The sequence below is a fragment of the Papio anubis genome, chromosome 7, assembly GCF_008728515.1.
Source record: "Papio anubis isolate 15944 chromosome 7, Panubis1.0, whole genome shotgun sequence".
Classification (NCBI taxonomy): domain Eukaryota; kingdom Metazoa; phylum Chordata; class Mammalia; order Primates; family Cercopithecidae; genus Papio; species Papio anubis.
The window spans coordinates 89,105,208-89,125,652 of NC_044982.1; the positions used below are offsets into that span (position 1 = coordinate 89,105,208).

General features: G+C 43.3%; 1 protein-coding gene across 4 annotated transcripts in view; it reads right to left on the bottom strand.

The window, feature by feature from the left end:
- Nucleotides 1-297: 297 nt before the first annotated feature.
- The window catches only part of LOC110742423 (ubiquitin-conjugating enzyme E2 Q2-like), a 59,909-nt gene continuing 39,761 nt past the window's right edge, over nt 298-20,445 (bottom strand). The window contains exons 1-4 of one of the 4 annotated variants that reach the window (XM_031668302.1): nt 10,160-10,457; nt 5,758-5,897; nt 1,815-1,905; nt 298-595 (exon numbers count right to left, since the gene is read on the bottom strand). In XM_031668302.1, coding sequence (XP_031524162.1) covers nt 554-595; nt 1,815-1,905; nt 5,758-5,870 — 246 coding nt within the window. In that variant the 5' untranslated portion in view covers nt 5,871-5,897; nt 10,160-10,457 and the 3' untranslated portion in view covers nt 298-553. Of the gene's footprint in view, nt 596-1,814; nt 1,906-3,008; nt 3,094-5,757; nt 6,203-10,159; nt 10,458-13,462; nt 14,116-20,445 lie in introns of those variants that run through there. The other 3 variants (XM_031668300.1, XR_004184980.1, XM_031668301.1) reach the window with 3 other exon arrangements.

Consider the following 20,445-nt stretch of genomic DNA (forward strand, 5'->3'; position numbering starts at 1 on the left):
TGATAAAGATCTATTTCATATATATACACACACACACACACACACACACATATATATATATATATATATTTTTTTTGAGATGGAGTTTCTCTTGTCACCAGGGCTGGAGTGTAATGGTGCAACCTCGGCCCACTGTAACCTCTGCCTCCTGGGTTCAACTGATTCTCCCACCTCAGACTCCCACGGAGCAGGGCTTACATTACAGGCACCCATCACCATGCCTGGCTAATTTTTTTTTGTATTTTAAGTAGAGATGGGGTTTCACCATGTTGGCCAGGCTGCTCTCGATCTCCTGACCTCAAGTGATCTGTCTGCCTTGGCCTCCCAAAGTGCTAGGATTACAGGCATAAGTCACCACGCCCAGCCAAAGGTTCTATTTCTTCAGTTTGGTGTTGGGCATATGGACGTATGATTTAATGTTTTAAAAAAGAAAGATAGCTTCCTGGTTTTTTTGTGTTTTGTTTTTTGTTTTAGGCCTGCATGCTTCATTCACTCACCCATATGAATCCGTAAAGAAGTAGCCATTAGCAACTTCAGTCAATATATACCGGATTCATACTTTAGGAAGACAACCAGTTGACAAACACAACAGTTTCTATGATAATAAAAGTGAGAGAAAATACTGACATTAGGGTCACTTCAAGAAAGTTCAATCATAAGATATAATCCCAAGAAAAAATATACACGCAAAAAGGGAAGTACAAAGGTTTTATAAAACTACTATTATCCTTAGAGTAAGAACAATAAAGTATTGTTTTATGTCTGTTTTTTTCATCAAAATACCTCAATATAGCCATAGATTTTAAACCATTACATCCTATCTAGATTCCCTATTAGATCATTAACATTTCTTCTAAATTCCATTGTTATTCCTTTGTAACGTTGATTTTTAGTATCTTAAAAATGCCTTATTAAATATAACACATACATTCAGAAAAGTACATAAAATATACCTTAAGGTATACCTTAACATGTTATCGTAAATTATTTGCCCATGTAACAACCAACCTGCTCCAGAAATACATTCCAGCCAGTATCCAAGAAGCTCACAGATAGCCCTTTCAGGTCACACCTCCCTACCTCTCGCCTGGATGGACTCCTTACCCTAACCTCGATGGAATCACCTCTTTGTTCTTGATAGTTTTACTGCCCAAGTATGGATCCAGAAATAAGTGTTTCTGTGTTTTCTTTTCATTTTTTTAACCCTAAGAAGCCTTTTTAGAAGTTTTCTTCCTAATTCTACCCCCATCCCCCTGTGGTGGAATTTCAACACCACAGATAAGTTGTATGTCGGTTTATGTTATATGACCCTTTGGAGGGCAGCAGACCATTATAATAGGTAACGTTTTCTTTTACTCTAAAGACCAATTTTCACTCCACTGCAGGTGACACTGCCTCCACTAAGAATGAATGTCCTAACCAACCTTAGTTTTGCCTATTTTTGAGCTCTATACAAAGGAAATTGTACAAAATAGGTTTTGGGGGTCTGGTTTCTTTTGCTTAACATAGTGTTTTTCAAGGTTCGCCCAGCTGGTCCCACTTAGCTGTAAGCCTTTTTATGAATACCACAGTTCTTCATTTTCTTGGAATGACCACTTGGGTTATTTTCTGTTTGGGGCTATTATAAATGATGCTGCTCTGAACATTCCCGTCTCCTCATGCCTACGTACTCCTTTCTTGTGCAGTGAATATCCACAAGATTCCTGAACCATAGTGTATGAGTATCTTCCACTTTACCAAATTGTTTTCCAAAACACTTGTGCAAATATACACCCCCATTCAAAAAAGAGAGAGTCCCGTAACAATTTTCTTACCTTAAAAGATAAGTTCAGCAAAATATCTCCCAAGCCTTCTTTTTCTTTTAAGATCTGAAGATCACTGTGCAAAGGACTATCAGGGTCAACCCTAAGAACCACAAAACAAAAAACAGTTCAAACAAAAAGGTAATTTTTTTCAACTAACTCAAAAATGAACCAATCTGAAAGCTAAAATAGAGCACCTAGGGTAAGTTCCAGAAGGAGAAGATCTTAAGCTGCTGTATATCCCCAGGAAAAATAAAGGTCACTATAGCTTCCAGGTCCTTCAGAATAAATGTCCAAAAGAGATCATAATAGCCTAAATCTAATCTAATAAGGAGGTTCAGAGTTTGCAGTCATTCTAAAGGAAAACAGTCACATGTACATAATTTTCTCAAAATTTCAAAAGAAGTTTAATATGCCTTCCTAAACTTGTATTATTAGCCAAGGGGTTCAAGGAGAACAATTTGCCATGGATGGAACTATGAAAAGTTAAATCACTAAAAAATCGGTATTTTTCTACAACTGTCGTATATATACATGTCCAATATGACTTCCACTCCCCACTCCCCCGGCCTGTTTTTTTTTAATTTTTAATTTTTTTATTTTTTTTTTAAGAGACAGGGTGTCTTGCTTTGTCACCCACGCTGGAATATAATGGTGCAATCACAGCGCATTGCAGCCTTGACCTCTCAAAGCTCAAAACCTCTTCCTGTCTTAGCCTCCCACCACCCCCAGTAGCTGGGACTACAGGTGTACTCCACCCATACATTTTAAAAGTAATAACATAACTATCTCTACAATAAGAGTTGATTATGTTGCTTTCAAAACTGGGGGAAAAGTCATAAAAATCAACTTGGCAATCATTCTCTGTATAATGAAACGTATTACTCTTATTTACTTTCCAAGCAATATTGCTCAAGCTTGAGCTTTTTGCTAGAAGATAAAAAATATGTAAGAGTTCACTCTATCAGGAAAATGACAAAAAGTTTCTGACGGACCTATAAAAACAATTTCTCTAAATCCAAAAAACAAGTAAACTCATCCTATCTTACCCCCTACATCTTTTGGAACTTGGTTGCCTTTGAATTTCACAAAATAAAGCTAGTAAACATTTCCATTTTGGTCCACTTTTAAGAAATGACATTCATAATCTGACAACAGAAAAGAGCAAAAGAACAAGAAGAAGAGCAGGGACTTAGAGATCCTTACCTGTCATGTAACTCTGTGATCTGTATATGTCCCTGAGCTCTTTCATAAGTCTATCTGAAGCTTGCACTGACCCAGACACTGCAGCCTGAAACACAAAAGCCGCTGTTTACCAGGGTCTACTGAGCCAACTAATCTAAAGATTTAAGGTATTTCAACCTGATCTATAAGATTACAGTAGCCAGGCATGGTGGCTCACACCTGCAATCCCAGCAGTTTGGGAGGCCGAGGAGGGTGGATCACTTGAGGCCAGGAGTTTGAAACCAGCCTCGACAACAAGATAAAACCCCATCTCTACCAAAAAAATACAAAAGTTAGCTGAGCGTGGTTGCACGTGTCTGTAGTCCCAGCCACTTGGGAGGCTGAGACAAGAGAATCACTTGAACCTGGGAGGTGGAGGTAGCAATGAGCTGAGATGGCACCACTGCACTCTGGCCTGGGTCACAGAGCGAGACGCCATCTCAAAAGAAAAAAAAGAAAAAGATTGCAATAAAAATGGATCACCATGGCCGGGTGTGGTGGGTCACACCTTTAATCCCAGCACTTTGGGAGGCTGACGTGGGTGGATCACAAGGTCAGGAGATCGAGACCATCCTGGCTAACATGGTGAAACCCGGTCTCTATTAAAAATACAAAAAATTAGCCAGGTGTGTTGGCGGGTGCCTGTAGTCCCAGCTACTCGGGAGGATGAGGCAGGAGAATAGCATAAACCTGGGAGGTGGAGCTTGCAGTGAGCCGAGATTGCACCACTGCACTCCAGCCTGGGTGACACTGTGAGACGCCATCTCAAAAAAAAATAAAATAAAATAAGGATCACCATTCAACATTTTAAGAAGTAAAAAAAAAAAAAAAAGTCCAATTAAATGAAGTATTATGAAGTTTCAAGAAAATATAAAACCAGATACAAGTCTGGTTGTTTTCCTATTTCTTATAATCTGAAAAACTCTAACCAACATGCTCCGACCGCCATGGATTCACGATAGGATAGAAGTCAGTATGAGTCTATTCCAAACCCCAGCAATTTTTGAAAATAATAGAAGACACTCAAGGCGATACATTACTAACTAAAAGAGACTTCCATTCATAAGACTATGAGCAAGAATATTACACAGTCTAGTTCACACATTGAGACACTAAGAAACGTGTGCCTACATGCTACTTGTTTCCGCTTTTCAGTGTGGGGACTTCTCTAAAGATGAAAACACATCGGTATCTTATCCTAAGACTAAATAGAAACAGAACTACTTGTTAGTAATATGAAACTAAAGGTTTTAAAGACTGCACTATTCTTTGAAAAAGAAAAAACAACAAGTTTACAAAGATATTACTTCCTAGCTATATAACCATGAGCTCATTTCCTATCTATAAAATATGAGAAATTTCTCCTCTCTAAAATATGAAGAGCACCTATTTCATACAGCGGCTATGAAGACTAAATCAGAAGATATATAAAGTATAAAGTACTTAGCATAGTATCGGTCATGCAAAAGTGTTCAATAATTTATACTTGTTTTGAAGATAACTCAAACTGGAATCGATCACAAGACATGGAAACTACATTAATTCAAATGCTACAAACTTAGTTTTATAAATAATCAAGATATGAGAAATTGACTAAATGTCTTTCGTCTATGAAAAATTACTAATTAAATTAATATATAACTAAGACTGAATGATGGCGAGTAATCTTTCTGGTTTCAACACTTGGCATCTACTTGCCTAACAATTCATTGCCTGTTTTGGAGAACCTGTGCCCAAGACAAAGTAACTTGTCCTCGGATTTTGTGGAGTTGGTAAATAGCTCTAATAGAAGGCAGGAAGTAGTAAGTGTTCAGACTATCATCTGACGTTTCTCTACTCTGTCCAAGCATTTCATGTATATACACACAATATTCTCATTTATTTTTCATAGTAGTTATCCAAAAGGTATGTACTGTTTATTCATATTTTAGAGTTGAGCAAAGTGAAACCAAAAGGTGTGTTTGTCACCAAACTCAGTGTTCTTTTCACGTCTTGCTGCTTCACATAAAAGAGGTGTTAAGTGAAAAGAGAAGAATTATTCTTGGTTTGGTGAGAGCAGGAGGGACCAAAGTCAGCTTCATGAAGGAGAAATAATTTGAGTTGTTTTGTAGGAGAGAATGAATGTGAGTATACAGATGCCACAGAAGGAAGGTAAGCAGAGAAAACAGCATAGACAAGCTGGAACGGGGCATATACTGGGATCAGCAGGTGGTTCCAGGATGTGAAGAGCAGATGAACAGGGTAAAAAGTGGCTATTCTTAGATGAGAAAGATAACCTTGGGCAAGAAAACATATGACCGTGGCTACGCACGGTGGCTCATGCCTGTAATCCCAGCACTTTGGCAGGCCAAGGTAGGAGGATCACTTGAACTCAGTTGTTCAAGACCAGCATGGTCAACATGGTGAGACCTCATCTCTACTAAAAATCAAAAAAATTAGCCTGGTGTGGTGGCACATGCCTATAGTCCAAGACACTTGGGAGGCTGAGGCAGGAGGATTGCTGGAGCCTGGGACATCAAGGCTACAGTGAACTATGATTGTGCCACCGCACTCTAGCCCAGGCGACAGAGCAAGACCCTGTCTCAATACCAATAAACATATGACTGAATCTACCACTAAGGTGGGAATGGAGGAGGAGAGCAGCTGAATTTGGCAGGTTCACAAATTTCCTGGTATCAACTATAATTACTTAAACAAAAAGTCCAGGCTCTAGCTATTTATACACACTTACACATTTAAATGGTCTTGCCTTTCAGTCTTCCTAATTTTCTCTACTACTGCCAAATGTTCTTTTTCAGTTCCTTCATCCTCCAACTTTTTCCCACTAATAGGCTCTTCTTTCATCTCACAGTGATCTCAGTCTTCTATGTCCTGCAAAAAGAAGAAAAATGTTAGCTTATTCAACCTATTTTTCTTCAGCAGTTTCTTACGCCAAAAGTTAAATTATTCTTGACTCAATGGGGGAAAAGAAACAGAATATATCTATCCCATGGGGAGAGAGAAAAAGCCCCCACATTCCATTAAAGAGGCTCCCACCTTTTATATCCTATATTTTATTTAAAAGCTAGGCTCTGGGTAAAGCAGATTTCAAAGCTTTATAAAGTCATAGGTATTATGAAATAATTCATCATTTATTTATTTACTTCTTTAATTTTAATTCACTTTTTAAAAATAGAGTCTCACTCTGTCACCCAGGCAGGAGTATAGTGGGGTGATCTCTGCTCACTGCAAACTGCCACCCAAGTTCAAGTGATTCTCATGCCTGTCTCCTGAGTAGCTGGGATTTCAGATGTACACCTCCACGCCCAGCTAATTGGTTTATCTTTTTAGTACAGATGGGGTTTCACCATGTTGGCCAGGTTGGTCTCAAACTTCTGACCTCAAGGGATCTGCCCACCTCGGTCTCCCAAAGTGCTGGGATTACTGGCATGAGCCACCACGCCCAGCCAAGGCATCTTTTAAATCTCCTCTTAAGAGGAACCATTGAGACAGTTTAGCAGCAGGTGTCAAGAACCTTAACAGTTCATAGTTTGTTCCAGAAACTCGACTTCTAGAATTGTATTCCAAGAAACTAGTCTAAGATGTAAACACAAAGTTAGGCATAAGGATACCTATTGCAACCTTGCAACCACAAAAACATACACAAAATCTATATGTGCAAAAATAGCAAAACAGTGAACTCGATTCCATGAGATATTAAGGGGCCACTGAAATACCAACACAGCATAATTTCTCCTGTATCGAAAAACTTTGAAATGAAAAATGGAATACACAAAGCAAAAGAAAGAATTTAAATTATGCTGAAATATGCACAGAAAAAGACCAGAAGAACTTACATTGAAATGTTCCTTTCAATTAATTTTAGTTGTTATCTCTGGAGACATTTGGTGCTTTCCCCTAATTTCAGTTTATGGTTTTATATAGTAAGCATCTATTGACATTAATAACCAAAAAATGAGTTATAAAAATAATTTGATTTCAGGTGCTCAGGAGGATGAAATAGAAGGCTCCTTTGGGCCCAGGAGTTTGAGGCTGCAGTAAGCTATGATCATGCCACTGCACTCCAGCCTGGGTGACAGGGACCCTATCTCAAAAAATAATAATAATTTAAAAAGAATTTGAATAACACCCCCCAGAACAACATCTTTATTCACATCATTCTGCTCCCTCCCTCCCATACTATCTGTTCTTACACATATACAAATATATGCAGATTTTTTAAAATCCTAATTTGCTTCAATTACCTTAGTTTTCTACTTCAAATGTCAAAATCTCTAAAGGAATAGCTTATATTCATCTCGATTTTTTTTTTTTCCAAGTCGGCTAATTCACTGATTTCTAGACCAGGTTACTGACTATCTTCACTCAAACTCTGCCTGTGACTCTATACGTCATGGAGCTCCCTTCTCCTCGTGTGTACCTTTTGGACCTGACCTTCCATCCTACGCTTATTTTCCTCACAATGCTCAGAAATGCCTTTGGTCTGTATTTCCTCCTATACCTTCAACCTCAGTCATGTTCCCATCCACAAAACTTCTCCACCTAAGTATTAAGCAGCACATCGCAAACAGAATTCAATGTATCTTTCTAAAGCAATATCCTCAGCACACTATTCCCTACTTAAGGTCTTCTTATCAATAATCACACCAAATAGAAACACACGCCTGTCTCGAATTCAAGACTTTTAACCATCTGCCTTTTCTGACCAATTTTGCTTTCCATGACTTCAACACATCAACCTTCCTTCTCAAAAGAAAAGCATCCAATACACCCAAACACACCATGTCCAAGGTTGTTCTGGGCCTGTTCCCACGTTCTTTTAGGAGCCTAGAATATCTGCTTTTCAGCTGTCCTCATCTGACATCTCCAAAGTCTAGTCTCTTACCTTTCTAGATTTCCCTCAAAGTTGCAGTCCCTTGTTTATTATCTTGTGAGGGGAAAAATGAAAGGGTACATGATCTTTAGTACAATGGCCGCCTGACCCACGGAAAAGGTTTAATGTTTTCATGCAGTTTATTCCACCTCAGCTAAACTGCAAAAAAACATTAAAACAAACTCCCATTCTAATTGGACAATTCTAAGAAGTATTTTACTCCCAGACTCATAAAACAAGCCTACAGCCAGGCACAGTGGCTCACGCCTGTAATCCCAGCACTTTGGGAGGCCGAAGTGGTGGATCACTTGAGGCCAGGAGTTCAAGACCAGCCTGGGCAACAGAACGAGACTCAAACTCTACAAAAAATTTTAAAAAATTAGCTGGACGTGGGGCACCTGCCGGTAGTCCCAGCTACTCCGGAGGATTGCTTGAACCTGGGAGTTCAAGGTTGCAGTGAGCCCTAACCACGCTACTGCACTCCAGCCTGGGTGACAGAGAGACCTTGTCTCAAACAAACAAACAAGTCTACCACACTACTTCTTTAGTTCTGAAACACTCTAAAAGTGTATTTTAGATCAATAATTTCTAAAAATAGAAAATGAAAGTCTGAATTAATTATAAGACCCCAAACAGAAAATATCTTTTATTTTTATTTATTTATTATACTTTATGTTCTAGGGTACATGTGCACAACGTGCAGGTTTGTTACATATGTATACATGTGCCATGTCGGTGTGCTGCACCCGTCAACTCGTCATTTACATTAGCTATATCTCCTAATGCTATCCCTCCTCCCTCCCCTGACCTCACAATAGGCCCTGGTATGTGATGCTCCCCTTCCTGTGTCCAAGTGATCTCATTGTTCAATTCCCACCTATGAGTGAGAACATGCGGTGTTTGGTTTTCTGTTCCTGTGATAGTTTGCTGAGAATGATGGTTTCCAGCTGCATCCATATCTCTACAAAGGACACGAACTCATCCTTTTTTATGGCTGCATAGTATTCCATGGTATATAAGTGCCACATTTTCTTAATCCAGTCTGTCATTGATGGACATCTGGGTTGATTCCAAGTCTTTGCTATTGTGAATAGTGCCGCAATAAACATATGTGTGCACGTGTCTTTATAGCAACATGATTTATAATCCTTTGGGTATATACCCCATAATGGGATGGCTGGGTCAAATGGTATTTCTAGTTCTAGATCCTTGAGGAATTGCCACCCTGTCTTCCACAATGGTTGAACTAGTTTACAATCCCACCAACGGTGTAAAAGTGTTCCTATTTCTCCACATCCTCTCAAGCACCTATTGTGAAAATATCTTTTAAAACAAGACCATAAAATTCACATATCTTCTATTTGGTCAATGCAGAGACAAAGATCTTTGTTCTGAAGTTTGAATGTAAATGCAAAGCTTCAGAGCCTAAAAACATCTAAAATTATATCCAGAACTGACAACTGGCCTAGGTTCAATGTCGTTGGAAATTGCTCTACTAAATTTGCTACCATTTGTATGTGTTCCCTCCAAAATTCAGGTGTTTCTAATGTGATGATATTAAGAGGTAGGACCTTTAAGAGGTGATTAGGCCAAGAGAGCTCCTTCCTCCTTAATGGGATTAAGGCCCTGATGAATGAGGCTTCACACATGGGACTAGCTTGCTCTCCTGCCCTTCTGCCTGCTACCATCTGAGGACGCAACAAGGAGGCCCTCAGACATTAAATGTTGGTATTTTCATCTTGGACTTCCCAGTCTCCAGAACTGTTATAAAATAAATGTCTGTTCTGTATAAATTACCCAGCCTCTGGTATTCTATCATAGCAGCATAAAACAGACTAACGTAAAATTCCTTGATGATTTTTCAACAAGAGACAGTTTCACTACTTCTGGTGAGTAGTCCCTAACATGTTCTCAAATTCTCCTTTTACGCAAACAACACTTTTTAAACTTAGTAGTTCCTCTTCCTAAAAATAACCAAATGCAGGTTAAGGACTGATTAGTATAAAATATAAATAAAGCTTTCATGCTAAAAGTTAAGGACTTTTGTTTTCCACGAAATCCAATCCAAAGAATTCAGATAAAGCAATTTGCTCAAAGGTGTATCATCAGTTAGAGGTAAAGCCAGAGTTGAGAAATTACATTCTATTCCAAATACAATGTGCTTTCAATTGTTGCACATTGATAGTCGTTTAGAAAGGAAATTTATGGAATTACTCAAATCAAAAATGACAACATTTATGAAATGCCTTTCTTATCCTACTTCAGCCATCTCCTTTTCTTCCTCTTCCTCTGAAGTCACTTCTTCTGTTGCCCCATTCTGAAACAGAGAAAAAATCTGCCAGGGTTACACAGGCTGAATACAGGCTAAGTCCATTAGAAGACTGGTGCCATAGCTTTAGGGACAAACTCTCAACCATCTGTCACTGCAGTGCCGCTACCAGAGAGCTTATTAACATTAAATGTTTATTTTTAAATCCAACTTTGATTTGACAAACAACAGTTATCAGCTTTTAAAAACGGAACAGAAAATAAAAGAATTAGGAATAAAAAAGCAATCAAATATAAATATAAAATGTAAAAAATATAAGTCAAATATAAAGCAAAACTGAAAAAAGTGTTAAAACAGAATCTAATTTAAAATAAAACATTTTACTTACATGGCTATGTGTATAAGATCAATGGCTTATTTTGTTTAAAATAAATATCACAAACTATCCATTCCCTAAAATAACTACCTTTTTAACTTTGAAAAGCCTGAATCATTACATAAATTCAATTGCCTTTCATTTTAAAAGATCAGATGTATGATTTATAGACACTTCACAAAACTAAGAATTATGAAATGATTACCACCTTACTAAAAGGCAAATTTTAGTTTTAAAAACATGTTATTTACTACAAAATACCTCTCTGCAAGACAGAATTTACCAACTGACACAATTGACAATCATCAAGTTTAGAAATGAATTTAATGGGGTTTTAGGAAGGGCCTTCATACCCAGTTTGGGCAATTTCAAAGGATAAGCTTCCTGGCCACTGTACGGTATATAAATGCATCTTTAATCATGAAGGCCAGTTCAGGTTAGAACCCAGAATATGTAACATATCAAGAAACTAGGATCCAGAGATCCAGTAAGACCCACAAAGGTCTCAGTAGTTTCTAAGCATCTGTTCTCAGATACTCTGATGGAGGAATACTTAAGAAAAACAACCCATGATCACAGAGGGTGTTAGAACTCTTCTGGATTAGTGAGCTGGAGAATGCCGTGTAGATAAACATACCCATGCAGAATTAACTTGTATTTCCTTTAAATCTGCATCTCTTTAGACATTCTTTGTCTTCTAAAATCTAAATGGAAAAAGGAAGAAAGCAGCAGCTTCCAAAATGTAATTCACCCCTTCTTCATTTCCCTAAATTGATACATTCCAAATCAAACTATTCTGGGTATCTAAAGAATATATACTTAGCCTACAAGTCCCAAAGACTTTGGTTGCATCACTGATTGAAAGACCATTTTTGAAATGCTCATTTCAAAGCCTACCCAGAGAATCTGCTTTGTTGTTGTTGTTGTTGTTGTTGTTGTTGTTGTTGTTAGAGATGGGTCTCACTCTGTCACCAGGCTGGAGTGTGCAGTGGCAGGATCTCTGCTCGCTGCAACCTCTGCCTCCTGGGTTCAAGCGATTCTCCCGCCTCAGCCTCCCGAGTAGCTGGGACTATAGGTGCATGCCACCACGCCCAGCTAATTTTTGTATTTTTAGTGGAGACAGGGTTTCACCATGTTGACCAGGATGGTCTCGATCTCTTGACCTCATGATCCGCCCACCTCGGCCTCCCAAAGTGCTGGGCGGAATCTGTTTTAAAAAAACTCTCTGAGGTGATTCTGACATGCATCCATGTCTGTAACCATCAGCCCAGTTACTATCTTTCATTTTACAAAGGACAAAGCTGAGCCCCCACCCCTCAAAAAAGGTAATTTAATCAAAACAAAAAATGAGTTAGTGTTGTGAAATCCTAAGATGAATTTCTTTTCAGGATGTGGCCTGGTCCTCTTTCCAAAACCCCACCAAAATGACAGTGTTTTATTGAAAAGAATAAGTCTGCCGCAGCAGCAGAAAAATAACAAATACAAGGAGAATACGCTGAGTGAACCAAAACCACAGGGACATGCTGGAAGACACAAAGCAGACTGAATCAGACTGCTGGGCTTAACAAGCCACAAACCCAATCCAAATAATGGAAGCACTACTTTTTTCCAGAAGAATCTAACATTCTTTACTGTACTTCTCCCAACTATAGTTGGTAAGGATCACCCTCTATTGATATAGGAAGCCTATCTTGATGGCCTCTTAATGTGAGTGTGAAACCCAGAGATAAAAGACAATCTTTTTAACATAACTCAACACAGCAGCAAAATCTTGAAAGAGACACCATCTCTGCCTTTTAACTCAGGAGCTAGAAAGCTCTCCTGCCAGCACCTCCCCATCCTCGTGCCACAGGATGAGCATGAGTCTGCAAACCAGGAGAGGGAGGCCACAGCAGAAAAGAGTGACAATTCTGAAGACACCTGTGATGGTTAATACTGAGTGTCAACTTGATTGGGTTGAAGGAATCTCAGCACTTTGGGAGGCAGAGGTGGGTCATTTGAGGTCAGGAGTTCAGGACCAGCCTGGCCAACACATTGAAACCCCGTCTCTACTGAAGACACAGAAGTTAGCCAGGCTTGGTGGCGGGCGCCCGTAATCGCAGCTACTCGGGAGGCTGTCGCAGGAGAATCGCTTTAACCCGTGGACTGTCAAGAGACATAGGTTGCAGTGAGCCAAGATCGCGCTACTGCACTCCAGCCCGGGTGACAAAGAGCCTGTCTCAGAAAAAAAAAAGAGCGAAGTCTCGCTCTTATCCCCCAGGTTTGAGTGCAATGGCTGGATGTCCGCTCACTGCAACCTCTGCCTTCCCGGTTCAAACGATTCTCCTGCCTCTGCCTCCCAAGTAGCTGGGATTAAGTCACCTGCCACCACGCCCGGCTAATTTGTTATATATTTTAGTAGAGACGGGGTTTCACCATGTTGGCCAGGCTGGTCTCCAACTCCTGACCTCAGGTGATTCGCCCGCCTCGGCCTCCCAACGTGCGGGGATTACGGTGAGCCACTGCGCCCGGCTGAAACACCGAAAAGCTTAAAAGCCTTTCCCCTTCCCCGCCTGGGCTCAAAAAACGCCGGAGCCGCTCTGCACCGCCCTGTCGCGGTTCCCGGAGCAGGCCGGCTGACTCGGGCGACCCTGGCTCCCGAGAGGGCTCCGGCCACCACGGGCTCCCACCTCTGGGCGCGGGGACAGGGGCCGAGACGGGCCAGCAGCCACCAAGCCTGCCCCGCGCCTGGAGCCGGAGAGACGCGCCCTCCGCCTCTTCCCACCCAAGCCTCCCTCAGTCCCGGGGGCGGGCCGGGTTAGTCGCGGGAGAAAGGGGCGGGGAACCGGGGTCTCTCCCGGGCAGGCACCCCTTTGTTCGGGGACTCCAGGCGCCCCCTCTCCGCCCTCACCCTGCCCCGCGAGGCCTCGGCGCCTCACCGTCATGTTGCAGTGGAGCGTGAGCCGGCGGCTGCGGGCTCCTGGTTCTTGTGGAAGACAGATGCCAGCAACTTCAGTTTGGCCTTGAGCCGGGACACTGACATCTTCCACTCATCTCAGGCGGGAGGGGCGCGGAACCGGAGACTGTCCGGAGCCGCTGTCATGGCCGCGACCACCCCGCGGGGCCCCCCTGCAGAGCTCTCCCAGCTTCGCCGCTCGCCGCCGCCTCCACCCTCCTGGGAGCGCGGCTGGAAAATGGCAAGAGGCACGGAGGAGGCCTTGGCAGGAGCTGTGTGGAGGCCTGTGGAGCTGCTCCCATTGTAACCGACTCCACCGACGGGAGGCGCGGCTCCTGTCAAGCCACAGTTTAAAAGGGCAACAGCACCACCGCCCCCGCTACCGCCTAGGAAAGGGCTGCCCGCATCCCTGTCCCAGTCCCGGTCGCCCCTCGCCGCTCAACCCGGCGTGCCCCGAGCGAATCCGTTTTGGCGGGTGAACGAGTCCAGAGCGTGCGCGCGCCCCCGGCTTCCCCCTCCTCCCTTGACCCAGCACCTTTCTGCCCAACCCATCTGGTCCCTTCCTCACACTGGCTGACTGGAGGCTCAGGGCGGCACAACCACCAACTCTGTGTGTGTGTGTGTGTGTGTGTGTGTGTTTGCGTGTGTCTTTCTGTGTGTCTTTCTGTCCGTCTCCCAAAGGAACAGAGCACTGCTGAGTTGAGGCTGATTATTAGCTCGTGGACTGTTAGCAAAATACAGTCACAAGAAGGCTGTGTGCTGATTTGTCTTTTGCGGTGACATCATGTTGCTCATGTTTTATGTTTTTCAGAGTTCATTAGTTTCTATTTGTTCTCAGTTAATATCTAGCTCCAGAGATTGTGTAAGTAGAATACCCCCAAACTGAAAGTCATCTAGGTAAAATATAGGAAAAATATGTCACCCATTTAAACTATACTTGAAAATGTGTACACGTTAGTTTTGTGTAGCCAACACTGGATACTGGGTAAGGGCACAGGATCCCGGGGCTAGACTGCCTGGGTTCAAGTTCCAACTTAGCCACTTGCTGGCTTTGAAATACTTGACTGCTTTAAGCCTCAGTTTCTTTCTTTGTATTTTTTTTAACTTAATCCCAAATGTGATATAGTAAGTCTCAGTTTCTTGATCTCAAAAACAGAAATTATTCAATGAGAGTCTGTGTGAAAACTTTAAAGTTTTTAAAGCCACTACCTGACTTAGGAAAATCCTCGGCTTTCGCTGTTAAAGTTTTAAAAGCCACTTTAAAGTTTTTAAAGTCACTGCCTGGCCCAGGAAAGTCCTCAGCTTTAGCCGTTATTAGCTATGATTATTATTGTGTTGGCTACACGTGCATTAATGAGGCAGGAAAATGCTCAAGGATAACAACCAAGAATCCAAATTATCTCATCAGACCAAGAGGGAGGCATATGTATGCATGCTTATGTTTCAGCTCAGAGCCCTTTGTCTAGAAGGCTCTTGAACTCAGAGGCCCAGGCACTATCAACTTTGTCCTGGAGCCAGCACTTTTGTTGATCAATGAAATTGACATAGTGCTTTTTTTTTTTTTTTTTTTTTTGCACCAATCATGTGCCTCAAGCTAACTGTGTCAAGAGGAGCATGCTTCAGATGGCTGGAGTGAACAATTCAACTTGTGGAGGAATGAGAAATGTTAGTGCTGAGACAAGAAACATAAAACCCCAGGGTAAGGTAGGAATCACTGAAAGTCAGGCAAAGGAACCGGCATCCAGTAATGAGTTAGGCTTTGCCAGCTTCTGGCCCTACAGATGGCTCTTTGGAGAGGAAAAAATTAAGCCAGGCCCGAGGGCACAGATCCTAAGGGAATGCTGGCAGCTCTAGGCTGTCTATGGAAGAGAAGCAGAGGGTGGCACCTGGTTGAAAGAGGGGGCTGGGGGACATAGCTTGAGCCTGTGTTTACAGATGGAGTCTCCTGATTCCTGAGACTGGGGAAGGAGATCGTGCCTGGATCAGGGGACCTCAAATCAGAACTCTTCCCACCCACACCCCTTCTTTTTCAGGGCATCTTTCACTGCAAACAACAGATAAACTAGTTGGAAAGCTCAGCAGATTCTCACGGTGGTGCCTAGCAGGCCAGGCCTAGCTGCCCTTTAACCTGTGACTGAGGATGATGCCACTGGCCTGTAAGCACACATTGGAAAATCTTTACATCCAGGGACACTCCATGCCACACAGAGACAGCTGTGCATGGTTCTTTAGGTTTGAGGTGCTGTCCTGGCCGTTGCCTTATAAATATGTCGGATTAAAATGGGTTGCCCTGGAGCTTATCTAACCTTTATCCTCCTCCACTCCCCGCCCCAAAATGAAGGAGCTGCTAGTTTTGTTTGCTTTATGGAAGATGGATCTGTCATTGTTTTTAGAACCTTTGGAGAAAGATTTCTTGGGAGGAAGCTATCCTGAACCCCCAGAGATTTTCTCATTTACTGGCGCACCAGCTTTAGAGTCCTAGGTCTTCATCCTGGCTCAGCCACCCTCCAGCTGTGTGACCTTTGAGAAGTTGCTTGTCTACACTGAGTCTCGTTGTCACCTATGAGTGGAGGCTGCTACATTGCTACTGTTTGGAGCACCTACCCCCAGGCACTCTTACAGCGTGATGGTGAAGATAAAATGCAATAATAAGGCTGAAGGGGGAGGATTGCTTGAAGCCAGGAGTTCAAGACTAGCATGGGCAACAAAGCCAGACCTCATTTCTGTGAAAATGTTTTTTAAAAAATTAGCTGGACTTGGTGGCTTATGCCTGTAGTCCAGCTACTCGAGAGGCTGAGGTGAGACCACTTGAGGCCAGGAGTTTGAAGCTGCAGTGAGCCGTGATCACGCCACTGCACTCCAGCCCAGGCAACAGAGAGAGACCCTATCTCAAATAAATGAATAAGTCAATAAATAAAATAATAAAATAATGCATGCAATTACTACACTAGTACGTGATCAGGCACATGATAAATGCTCGATAAATGGTAGCCCCAATAAACTTTGTAATGTTTTGGGAGAGGGTGTTCTTTGGACTCAGCCCAGTGACAGAAGCATTGGAAAAGACTGATGTGTATGATGGCTGTTTCCTACAAGTACAGGCCTGTACCCCCAGGGACCCAAGGCATTGGCTCCATGGGGCACCTTGTTCTATTTACGCTTGTTTTGGGCAGCACCGATTGCCCTAGGGCTAAGCAGGACTGCCAACTGACTCGATGGCCAAGAGTATCCCCGTCCCCAAGCTAGCCATGGGAAAACGCCACTTGCATCATAAGACTACAGGAAATCAAAGGGAATAAAAAGCACAATTTAGTCAGCTACTCTCCAGTTGATGGGCAATAGATTTTTGCTATTTTGAACAGAGTTGTTAGAACATTCCTTGTCCACATCCCCTGTTTTATATAGACAAGAATTTCTCTTGGATGTAGAGTAGAATTTCTGGGCTGGGAGGAGTGTGAATATTCAACCTTACGAGATGGAGTCAAACTGTTTTCCAAGGTGGTCATACCAGTGTATACTCCCAGCAGCAGTTCTTAAGAGATCTCGGGATCTCTATCTTCTGGTGATGTCACAAGCAGTCAAAAAGAATAAATCCCAGCTATAAACAACAATAAGAATCTTAGCAATATACTATTAAGTGAAAAAATAAATTCTAGAAGGATGCATACAGCATACTTTATATAACTTGGAAAAGAAAATGTATATGCAGGCCGGGCATGGTGGCTCATGCCTGTAATCCTGACACTTTGGGAGGCCAAGGCAGGAGGATTGCTTGAGGCCAGGAGTTCAAGACCAGACTGGACAACATAGCAAAACCCTGTCTCACCAGACACTAGGAAAATTAGCCGGGTGTGGTGGTGCACACTTGTACTCCCCGTTATCCATGAGGCTGAGGTGGGAGGATCTCTTAAGTTTAGGTGTTCAAGGTTACAGTGAACCATGATTGCACCACTGCACTCCAGCCTGGGCAAGAGAATGAGACCCTGTCTCTAAAGAAAAGAAAAGGTAAATAAGTAAATAAGTAAAATTTAACAACAAACTGTGGGCCAGGTCCGGTGTCTCATGCCTGTAATTCCAGCACTTTGGGGGACTGAGTTGGGCAGCTCACGAGGTCAGGAGTTCAAGACCAGCCTGATCAACATGGTGAAATGACGTCTCTACTAAAAATACAAAAATTAGCCAGGCATGGTAGTGCACGCCTGTAATCCCAGCTACTCGGGAGGCTGAGGTAGGAGAATCACTTAAATCTGGGAGGCAGAGTTTGCAGTGAGCTGAGATTGCACCACTGCCCGCCAGCCTGGGTGACAGAGCAAGACTCTGTCTCAAAAACTAAACTATACTAAAAATTTTTTTAAATTTTTAAAAGTTGGGTTTTTGACAAGATAACATTGACAAACAACAGGAAACATGACAACTGATACTGCAAAAGCTCAGGCCGGGTGCAGTGGCTCAAGCCTGTAATCCCAGCACTTTGGGAAGCTGAGGTGGGTGGATCACGAGGTCAGGAGATCGAGACCGTCCTGGCTAACATGGTGAAACCCTGTCTCTACTAAAAATAACAAAAATTACTCTGGCGTGGTGTCAGACACCTGTAGTCCCAGCTACTCAGGAGACTGAGGCAGGAGAATGGCATGAACCCGGGAGGCGGAGCTTGCAGTGAGCTGAGATTGCACCACTGCACTCCAGCCTGAGTGACAGAGCGAAACTCTATCTCAAAAAAAAAAAAAAAAAAGTAAAAAAAAACAACAACAAAAAACCAAACCCTCAAAGGATCACTAGTGGCTATTATTAGCGAATATATGCAAACAAATAGGAAAACCTACTAAAAATGGATAAATTTCCAGACACATCTAGACTACCAAGATTAAACCATGATGAAATCCAAAACCTGAACAGACCAATAACAAATAATGGGATTGAAGCGGTAATAAAAAGTTTCCCAGCAAAACTTTCCTGGGACCTGATGATTCACTGCTGAATTCTAGCAAATATTTAAAGAAGAACTAATACCAACCTTAACCAAACAATTCCAAAACTAGAGAAGGACGGAAGACTTCCAAACTCTTTCTACAAGGCTAGTATCGCCCTGATACCAAAACCAAAGATAATCCAAAAAAGAAAACTACAGGCCAATATCAATGATGAATATTGATGCAAAAATCCTCAACAAAATATTAGCTAACTGAATTCCACAAGCATTAAAGTTGGGGTGCAGTGTCCCAGGTTCACTCAACCCTTCCCGTTTTCCTCTCTGTGTGTGTCTACTTTGCTGTGTTCCCTGGTGGCAGCGGGGGTGGCAGTGTTGGTGCGTGGGCCTCCCAGGACAAGGGGAAAGTGAGTGTGCCCTTTTCTTGCCTCCTGCCAGGTGTCTGCAGCCTGGCACAACTTTGTCCAGGTCTCCAAGCCGAGGACCTGGAGATGTTCTTTTCCAATTTCTGGATTGGTAGCTTGAGGCAAATTCTGGGCACTAGAGTCAGAACTAAGAAGAGACTGAATCAGGGGAATCTGGGGTCCTGAGAGGCAGAGACCTGAAACCGTCTAGAGCCGTGTGGGGAGTTGGGTGCATGTTCAGGCCAGTTGCTTCTCTCTGTGCCTCAGTGTTCCAGGTACCCTTGGAGGGGCTGAGATCCTAGGGATTCCTGGAGCCTGGCTGCATGGCCTGGCCACTCTGATGCCCTTGTGTTCTCCACGATAGGGCAGCAAAGCCGAGGAGAATGGCTCCGACAGCTTCATGCACTCCATGGACTCACAGCTAGAGCGGCAAATGGAAACCACCCAGAACCTGCAGGACTCCCACATGGCCATTGTCAACAACACCATGTGGGACCTCATGGTTGGTGTCACGCCCAAGACCATCATGCATGTCATGATCAACAACGTGCATGCACCGCCTCATGGGCCAGGAGGCTCCTGTGGCACTGGGGGTGCAGATAGCCATGCTGGCCTGGGGGAGATGCTAACCAGCCCTATGGGACCAGGTCCAGGGTGGCAGGCATGGTCCAGACCAGAGCTGTGTAATGGAAATATAACATGGGACTGAGGACAGTGACCCATGCCTGTAATCCCAGCACTTTGGGCGGCCAAGGCGGGAGGATAGGTTGAGCCCAGGAGTTCAAGACCAGCCTGGGCAACATAGTGAGACCTGGTCTCTACACTAAAATTTTAAAAATAGCTGGGCTTGGTGGTGGCACGTGCCTATAGTCCTATCTACTCTACAGGCTGACATTGAAGGATCACTTTGAGCCCAAGAGGTTGAGGCTGCAGTGAGCGGTGATCTCGCCCACTGTACTCCAGCCTTGTGACCGAGTGAGATCCTATCTCCAAAAAAAATTTATTTAAAAAACTGAGTAGACAGGTGTGCTGGTGGCATGAGAGGTCCTGAGTCCCCTCCCAGACCTGTGACCTTGGACAGGTGACTTTTCCTCTGGACCTCAGTGTCCCTATCTGAGTGAGAAAAGGGCAGTGGGGAGGCAGATCTTTGAGTCTAAGTGGTGTAGAAGCCGCGTCTGAAAAGCCATACTCAGGGCTCCAAGTCCAGCACACAGTCCCACCAGGGCCCGGCAGGAGGCCAGCGCAGCACAGGCATCAGGTCCCAACCTCCTTCCCTCTTTGCCCACTCTCAGACCAAGGAGTTCATCTTCTCGGAGCTGCTGTCCAACCTGGCATCCTGAAATTGAACTTGCAGGACAACCAGGTGTCCTGTCCCTGTACTCACGTGGGGACCAGAACACCCTGATGGAGGAGTCAGCAGAGCAGGCACAGCGGTGCGCCGAGATGCTGCGCATGCACCACGTGCTGAAGGAGGCGCTCAGCATCATCGGCAACATCAACATGGCCACCATCAGCACGCCCACGGGGTCTGTGGACAACTCCTGGCTGCAGGTGCCGAGAGTCCTTGCTGGATGCAGGTACCAGGGCTGGCCCCCAAGGCCCCAAAGTCCCCCAGCCCCCATGGCTGAGCCTGGG